We start from the raw sequence: 8475 nt of genomic DNA, 5'->3' as shown, positions 1-8475 counted from the left end.
TCTGAGCTCCCCCCGCCCCCCAGGAGCCGCTCAGAGACTCAGTGAGGCGGGTCACACAGGGTTCCCTCCCTCCGTCCGCAGCAGCCAGGAAGCACACGTGCAGAGTAGGTGTGTGGGGAGTTGGGCAGGCGAGGCGGGGGGAGCACCGGCCCAGCCCTGGTCAGGCAGAGCTTCCAGAGACAGTAGCCCAGGGACGGGGCAAGGAGGATGGGGCTCCCCAGAGGGAGCAGTGTGTGGAAGGCACAAGAGGAGGAGGGAGCGAGGGACACAGCAGAGGGAGGGGCTGCGGAGTTGAGGCCCCGGAGGAGGCAGGCAGAGCCAGAGCGAGCAAGGGGTTTGGGTTTCTCCTGACGCAGGGACGGGCCTGGGGAGGGTGTCCAGGAGGGGAGTGGGGTGACCGGGTCTGCGGCTGTGGTTGTGGCGGGAAACGGTGGGGGAGGCTGGAGCAGTAGAGGGGTGGGCTGGAGAGGGGGGACATGGACCCCAAGGAGAGGGAGGCCACAGCCCCGGGGACTGGCGCCCTGTCGGGGTGTGAACGCTCAGCCCGGACAGAGGTGGGTGGTGATGGCGCCAGAAAGCAGAGCAGCAGTGCAGGTTGGGGGTGGGGTGGGGAGTCCTGGCCAGGCAGACACTTGCATGGGTTAGCTGCTCAGGAGGGGCCTGGGCTGGGGACAGTGAGGGTCCCTCATGTGTGGGACGGAGCAGACAGCCGGGCAGACCCTGGGACGGAGGCCTCAGGAGAGGGAGCCAGGAGCCGAGCTGAGGGACCGCACCTGCCTGGTCCCTGGGGTGGATTTACTGGGGGAAGAGGGCGGCCCCGGGCACCCTCCCCGTGTCCCTGACACCCTGCTCTCTCCCCAGAAGCCGCTGCAGCAGCTGTGGAACGCCATCCTGCTGGTGGCCATGCTCCTGTGCACAGGCCTCGTGCTGCAGGCCCAGCGGCAGGCGTCCCGGCACAGCCAGCAGGAGCCCGGAGGCCAGGTGGGAGCCAGCGCGGGGAGTCCGGGGCCCCCCGGTGCTTGGACTATTTCTGCAACAAGCAGGTGAGGCCCCGGCAGAGGCCCGCCATCCGCTGACCTGTGACTCCCCCACTCCCCCCGAGACCTGGGGACCACCCCCACCAGCACCGCGGAAAGCAGGATGGGGGTGGCAGGGCTCTGGGGTTTCAGTTCCCCAGCCGGGGTGAGGACAGGGGCCGGCACCCCCTGGAGGCCTGCAGCTGTGGCCTGAGCCCTTCCTCCTCTCCCCTCAGTGGCTCCGGGTGCTGCCCTGTAAGCATGAGTTTCACCGGGACTGCGTGGACCCCTGGCTGATGCTCCAGCAGACCTGCCCACTGTGCAAGTTCAACGTCCTGGGTGAGCATCACGGATGGGGCCCTTGGCTGGCTCCACTGGTCCCCACCTGACGCTGCCCTCCCTGTTTTCTCCCTTCCTCCCTGCAGGGAACCGCTACTCGGAGGATTAGCTGCCCCAGCTGGCGCTCTGCACGGGGAGATGCCCCCCCCCCAACCTGCACTCTGGCCCTCGCCTGGGCAGGACAGGAAACCCTGAGGGTGGGAGGGAAGATGGGGCCTTCCCTGCTGAGCAAGGCACCCCCCCACATCCACCGCCCCCAGGCTGAGGGTGCCGGGCCCAGACCTGCTGGGAAGTGAGGGAGAGAGGCCCCTTTGGGGTCTTTGTGTACAGTCCTGGGGTGTCTGCCTTCTTGCAGGCAGCCCCCGGGCCTGGGGAGAGGTGAGGGCGGCGGGAGCTCTGCCTGCCCGTCAGGACACCCCAGGGCCAAGGCTGCAGTGGCCACTTTTGTGCTTATTTATTGGGGGGTGGGTCGGGGAGCAGCTGTCTAGCCTCGGGGGCACCCTGGCCAGACCATCTTTCAGGGCACATCTTGGTCAAGGCTGGATGTGAAACCCAGGGGCCTCCTGCCCGCGGGCTTTGGGCACTGGGAGCCAAGGGCTCCCGGCCATCCAGGGGGGGGCCCTCCTGCCTGGGGAGACCAGAGACCGCAGAAACCGTCCAGTTCCGTGTTGCTCGGTGGGGCGACGGTCACTGCCCAGGACACTTGAAGCCCCGGATAAATGTGGTGCATCTTCCAGGGCGTCCGTTTTTTTACAAGACTTGGGGGAGGGGAGGTGGTTTACTATTAAAATAAACAAGGATATATTTTAACGTAAGAAATAACATGTGCGTGGATGTTTTAAGATTGAACAAGCAAACCTCGGGCTCCGCTGCCTAAGGGAGGTGGGCTGTAAGACGGCCCCACGAACCACCTGCACCACCCGGGCACTGGGGCTCGCATGGCTTTGACTCTGTGATGAAGTGTCCCCGAGAGGGACACACCCAGGTGGGCTTCCCCCAACCACGGGAGGAATTCTCTGCTGCTGACTGGGAGGTGGAGAGGCCACGCGGCAAGGAGGGCCGCCGCCTCTGAGCTGTGCAGCCCCTCGGACAGCCGGCGGCCGCACAGCTGCAGGGGCAGCATTCTGCCAGGACCGGAGGAGCTGCATGCTTCCCCGGAGCCGGCGGACGGAACGCAGCCTGGCAGACACTTGGATCTCGGCTTCGAAGCCCCTGAGCAGAGAACCCCGCCGCCCCGGCCGGGCCTGTGAACCACGGAGCTGGGAGCTGAGGATGCAGAGGGGCTGAGCCGCGATGTCCTTCCCCTGCACCTGGGCCTCTGGCCTCAGGGAGCCCCCAGCCTCAGGGACCCCGGGCTCCACAGCAGCAGCTGGACAGACCCTGGTCATGCCAGCTCAGCTACACACGTGGCTCCTCTGGACGCTTTTCTGTAAATGGGGTGCTCCACCCGTGGGCCTCCTCACTGGGGAAAATGTCAGGGAGCTGGGGGTGCCCACCCTAAGCCCTCAGGTCTCAGGGCTTAGGTCCGTTGTGGCTCAGGGCAGGCTGGAGGCCCTGAGGAAACTGGACTGCAATGGGCCTGGCCTGGCTGCTGGCACCAATGCCGGGCCGTGAGGGTTAGGCCTGGGAGAGCCAGGGCTGGCTGGGTGCCCCGATCTCTGGCTGGGTGGGGCCCTGCCCAGCTTTCAGTGGCCTCCTGGGGATCCAGTCTCCTGGCTTTAGAGAAACCCTTTGTGACTTACATTTCCTGAAGGGATTTCTCAAAGAAAGGGGTCCCTATTGTCCTCAGAGCCAGGCTGGGAGGCCCCAAGTTCAGACCTGGGGCTAGGGAAGGCGTCACTGCCCCCTGCCGAGTCCAGAGCAGGGACCCCAGCCTCAGTCTCCTTTCTTAGCTCACGTACCCCCAGTGGACCCACCTCCAGCTGCTCTCCGTCCTGCACACCCCCTCCACTGACCCTGCCCTTTTCTGGGGTGTCACTGCGCCCCCTTTGGCCCTTGGTATGGGGGTCAAACGACTGCCTGTCACCTGGCCCGGGTGCCAGGAGCTTCTTTGCCCTCGGTGAGCCCCCTTCTCCCACTGCCTGTCGGGAGCTCAGTCACTGAGGTCCCACGGTGCGCCGGCCTCTGCTGACGCTGATCTCCATGGCGGGGGCCGTGGTGGTCCCTGCCCAGGACGGGGAAGGAAGGCCCTGCCCTGGCTCAGACGGTGCTGTGAGCCCCAGGTCGCTGTGGGTAGATGGTGTGGCTTTATTACGTTGGGTGGGCTGCCAGCTACCCGTCCTTTAGTCCCACCCACTGCAGGCTACATGGGCGGCTCCTGGAGCTGGTGTGCCGGGCTGGCCGGGCCCCGGCTTGGTGACATTCTCCTCCTCAGCCTGGCCAAGACCTGGATGGGGTTCTGGGCACAGGTGGTCGAGTAGGTCACATCCTCCAGTGGGGACTTGCTGGATCTGCCGCAGGACTGCGGAGATGGCGACGCCCGGCGCGGGCCCGGCAGGATCCTGCCCGCACTGGCTGCCCTGCTGCCAGGTGAGTGCCACCTGCCCAGCAGCCTGAGGAGGACCGGATGGCACGAGCCCCTGTGAGCAAGGGGGCCCGGCCCAGCCCCGCCCATCAGCCCCCCCTCTGGCAAAACCTCACTCACCCTGAGGACACTTTCTGGGCCTGGACGGGGGGTGCTGCTCCCTGGATTCCCTGGCTGGAACGGGCCCAGAGCTGGTCCTGCGGGATCAGCTGCAAAGAGAGCCAAGCTCGGAAAGACCCAGGCCCCCTCCCCTGCTCAGAGGGTGGCACAGCCTGAGAGGGCGAGGGAGGGCCCGGGCCTGTGCCCACGGCCGTTCCTCTGACGGCCGGGCTTGGGAAGCCCCCAGGGCCGGCTCGGCAGCAGGAAGGGTGGGAAGGTTTGCTTTCTGATTAGGCTCCTGGCTGCACTTGGAATAAGAGTATGAAGGGCTGGCGGGGAGGACTTGGAGCTGGAGGACCTGTGACAGCCCCCCATCTTTACACACGGATGCTCCCAGCAGGAGCCTAAAGCCGCCTGTGGTCAGGGGCTCTCAACAGGTTCCCAGGGTGGGCTCTTGGGTGAGGGTCCAGGCTGCCCACCTTGAGGCCCCCCTGCTGGGCCACCTCCTGAATCTTGGACAGCATGGCCTGGAGCCGCCCGTTCTCCTCCTGCAGGACCCGGATGCGGATGTCGTTGGCCTGCACCTGCCTCTCCATGTCGTCCATGACGTTGCCGGAGCCTGTGGGACAGGTTACCTAGGACCTCCCCCGCTAGGACAGGGCCTCAGAGGGCAGGCGTGGTTGGTGGCCCAGCAGGCACAGGGGAGCCGGGCAGGGTCGTGCACGGGCCTCCCCTCATCCTCCCTCTCCCGAGGTCCGGCCTCCCTCCCCACCCGCACCTGCTAGGAGGCTACAGTATAGAAGCTGAGAGCTGGGTGCAGACCTAGCAAATAGACAAGCCCGTTTCTGGAAGGCCAGAGAGACAACGAATTGCCCAAGGCCTCGCGGCTGCTCTTGGGCATGAGCCAGGGATTCGCAAGGATGCGCTTCCCAGCACTCGGGGAGTCATGCTTGGGGCTGAAGTTTCCGGGTCAAGCGCCTGCCCTCTTTGGTCCTGGATTTGTAAAGCGGCTGCTCCCTGCCTGCCAGGGCAGTGGAGAGGGCAACAGAGGGTGCAGCGATAGGTCAGCGCTCAGGATGATGACTTATCGTGGCCAGTTAAACTGCACGGATCTTCCTGGCGGCTCTGAATGGATTCACCCCTGGAGCTTAGAGGGAGGGCTGGAGGGGCCGGACCAGGACCCAGGTCCTCTGCTGAAATGGGTCCCTAGCACCCCTGGGCGATGATGGGGTCCGGGACCTGGGACAGTTGGGGCTGTGCCCCTGGCGCAGGCCGCATGGTGTGGTTTGGGAGATGCTCGGACAGGGGCCCAGGGAAGTTGAGCAAGGACTGGCATTTGACATGTGGGGATGAGCAGTGTTTGGATGCGGCTGTGTGACCCTGGGCAGTTACCTCACCTCTGGGCGTCCGTGTCCCTGACTACACAAGCTGGGGAGTTGCAGACCCCCGTGTCCCGCTGCCCTGGGTCCCAGCGTGCCCTGGGCACCATCCCTGGGCCCTTACTTTGGATCTGGGTCTCGACAGGCTTGTGCAGGTCCGGGAAGGCCACCAGCAGCCGCTCCCGCTCCCGCAGCGCCTCGAGCTCCCGTTCCAGCCCCGAGATGGTCAGCTGCAGATCTGTCGCCACCTGCTCCAGGCCTTGCTTCTCCCCGTTCAGGCTCTGCAGCAGCTCCTGGGACAGAGGGAGGCTCAGGCCTGGCCCGAGGAACACTTCCTGGGAACACCCACCCCTTCTACTCCCTGGACCCGGGACAGGCCTGTAGGCGCCCAGCTACCTGGGGGCTCGTCCCCCTCCCGCTGCCCACCCCCACCTGCTGGGCCTGGAGCTGGCACTGGCCCTGCTCCCTCTCGCTCTGCACGCTCTGCAGCTGCTCCTCCATGTGGGCCCGCTGGGTCTCGGCCTCGTCCAGGCTGCCCCGCAGCTCCTCACGCTCCTGGTCCAGGCTGTCCAGCTGCTGCAGCAGGGCTCGCTGCTTGGCCTGTAGGGACTGAGTGAGCAGGGAGGCCGTGAGGCCCGTGGGGCTCAGCTGAGCCACGTGGGACTAAGGAGGCTACAGTGTCTGACCTCTGCCCCCGGCCCTCCCTTCTGAACGGAGTCAGTCTGTGTGTGTGTGGGGGGGGGGAGGGGGGGGCGCCCGTGCACACGTGTGAAAGGCAAGGGACAGAGGGAAGAGGGTAGGGGTGACACACCCCCCAGCCCAGACCCCTGGTTTGCAGACCCTGCCCCCCTGGAAAGCAGTTGGCTGACTATCGGCCTCCCCCCAGGAATTTTAGGAAATGTTTTCTTCTTTTCCTTAGAGCTTCAGCCCATGCCACTTGGAAGCCACAGTTCCTGACACCGCTGAGTGCAAAGCAAAAAGAACCAGCCCGTCATTTCTGAGTCCTGGGTCGAGCTCTGGCTAACTGTTGGACTTCATCTCACCGAGTCTCAGTTTTTTCACCCATAAAATGGGGGTGATGAGCACCTGCCACCCACTGTCGTGGGGAGGAGGAAGGACGAGGGGGCTGCAGAGGCTGGGCCCAGCGCCTGGCTCACAGAAGCCACCTGATGCGTGGGCGACCGTGACTGTTCTTGCAGGGCACTGAGAAAAGCACCCCAGTGGGGACTCCTGCAAGACCCCATTGCTCAGGGCATAGATGTATCCTGTGCTCCGGTTCATCCTCTGTCTTCCCTATCCTTCCTGTTGCGGATGAACCAACCACCAGCAATTGGAGTACAGTGCAAAGGCCACCTCCTCCCAGAAGCCATCCTGGGTTACCACAGATGTGACTATCCATCCCTGGATCCCTGCAGCACGTTTCCTGCCCCTCTTAGCCAACTGGCAGGAGAGCTGTGGTGGCACAACTGCTTGGCCCATTTGGCCGTGTCTGCCCTGGGTCACCTTTCCCTCAGTTCTCGGCTCAGACCCTCCATGGAGGTGAGTCCATCCAAAACCTGGGTATGTGTCGGGGAGGAGGTACCTTACACAGCTACACCCCCACCTCCACCAGTGGAGCCCTCTCCCTGAAGCCTACAGCGCGGGCACCCAGGGCGCTGGCGATGCCCCGGCCTCACCTCCTGGTGGCGGACCATGCTGTCGACGCGGGCCTTCTCCTTGTCCAGCTCTGTGCTGGCCCAGCGAATCTGCTGGCTGGCCCCGTCCAGCCTCCCGGCCAGCAGCTGCACCTGCTCCTCCAGCTGCTGCACCTGCCTCTCGGCCTCCAGCCTGCGTTCGGCCTCCTCCTGCAGCTGCTGGGCCTTTGCCTCTGCAGGATGGAGCGGGTGCAGGAAAGGACAGGGCAGGCGAGTCCTGGGTGCGAGTCCCGGCCCTGCCTCGGACCCAGGATAGGACCGGGGTGAATGTGTCACAGCACGTCCCTGGGTCTGTGTCATTGGCCACAACATGGTGCTTGAACCCCCCGAGATGGGTTCTGAAAACAGAAGTGGCACCCCAGTCCGGCAGTACCCAGCAGTGTGGTTGCTCAGGCCCGCCTGCCTCTGCTGTTCCCTTCACCTTTGCCCCGGGAGCCCAGGGGACAGAGACGGAGGGCGCTCGTGCTGTACCACCGAGCACGGGGCACGGGGCACGGGTCAGGGCTCCTCACCCACGGCCTGTGTGGACTCCTGCTGCTGCTCCAGCTCCCTCTCCAGGGCGGCCACCTTACTCTTGAGCTCACTTGTTTCTGTGCAGCCAAGAGAGAGTCCCCTGAGTTCCCTTCAGATGCTGGCTGGTGGCCGGCATGCCCAGTGCCCCCTAGAGAGTCGTGGCAGCCATCGCCCCGTGGAGGCGCCTCCTGGGCTGGAGGGTGAGCTCCAGGAGGTCAGGAAGCCCGGTCCCCGTCCGCCCTGCTTCCTGCTGGCTGGCTGCCACGTCTCTACCTCCCTGGGCCTGTGTCCTCCACGGAGGCAGCGCGAGGCTGAGAGAGACCAGGACTTGCCCACCTCCCTCCGGCCTCCCGTTAGCGGGCACTGGCCGACTCCCAGTGGCTGCGTCTCTTTGCCTAATGACTTTTGCCAAAGCCAGAGGCCACCCTGCTGGCTAGAGGTGCCAAGGGGGCAAACTCCCCAGGAGTCACCTTTGGTGACCAGCAGGAGCAGGCAGGTGAATGCCCGTTCCCTCGCCCTCGGAGGGGGCAGCTGTGGGATACGTGCTCTGCCCTGGCTCCAGTGTTCCCAGGGGGCTGAAGCCCAGTTGCCTGGGTGGAACTGGCCTGACGACTGTACTTTTCTGGCTGCCTCCCTGCCCTGCTCTAGGGCTCACTCCCCAGCCAGGGTTCCTTCCACCCCAACTACTTGTCCAGCAGCCCCGTTGCAGGGTCTGCTACGAGAAGAGCCCACGCTCAGGCCGCAGCAGAGCCCGCCTGGAGGGCTCCCCGGAGGAAGTGGCACGAGGGCCCAGCCTCTGGGGCACAGACCTGCGAGCAGCTGCTGCTTGTCCTGCTCCCACTGGGCCAGCTGCTGCTGGGCCTCGCTCGCCTGCCACCGCCGCTGCCTCTGCTCCTGCTGCAGCGCCTGCT

At 65.3% G+C, this 8475-nt stretch overlaps 2 protein-coding genes across 2 annotated transcripts in view; one reads left to right on the top strand and one right to left on the bottom strand.

Moving 5' to 3' along the window:
• Positions 1-2201, top strand: part of RNF215 (ring finger protein 215) — a 25921-nt gene extending 23720 nt beyond the window's left edge. Inside the window, 4 exon segments of the mRNA XM_006779375.2 lie at positions 862-1014; positions 1017-1043; positions 1253-1355; positions 1442-2201. Coding sequence (XP_006779438.2) covers positions 862-1014; positions 1017-1043; positions 1253-1355; positions 1442-1464 — 306 coding nt within the window. The 3' untranslated portion in view covers positions 1465-2201.
• Positions 2202-3578: 1377 nt separating this feature from the next.
• The window catches only part of LOC102768048 (coiled-coil domain-containing protein 157), a 6742-nt gene continuing 1845 nt past the window's right edge, over positions 3579-8475 (bottom strand). The window contains exons 4-11 of the mRNA XM_015562833.1: positions 8374-8470; positions 7564-7641; positions 7034-7224; positions 5790-5966; positions 5482-5650; positions 4458-4597; positions 4000-4088; positions 3579-3907 (exon numbers count right to left, since the gene is read on the bottom strand). Coding sequence (XP_015418319.1) covers positions 3658-3907; positions 4000-4088; positions 4458-4597; positions 5482-5650; positions 5790-5966; positions 7034-7224; positions 7564-7641; positions 8374-8470 — 1191 coding nt within the window. The 3' untranslated portion in view covers positions 3579-3657. The remainder of the gene's footprint in view (positions 3908-3999; positions 4089-4457; positions 4598-5481; positions 5651-5789; positions 5967-7033; positions 7225-7563; positions 7642-8373; positions 8471-8475) is intronic.

This window comes from Myotis davidii, unplaced genomic scaffold (genome assembly GCF_000327345.1).
Source record: "Myotis davidii unplaced genomic scaffold, ASM32734v1 scaffold478, whole genome shotgun sequence".
Classification (NCBI taxonomy): Eukaryota; Metazoa; Chordata; class Mammalia; order Chiroptera; family Vespertilionidae; genus Myotis; species Myotis davidii.
Note: the sequence above shows the minus strand (reverse complement) of the source record. Positions and strands in the feature narration are given on the sequence as shown.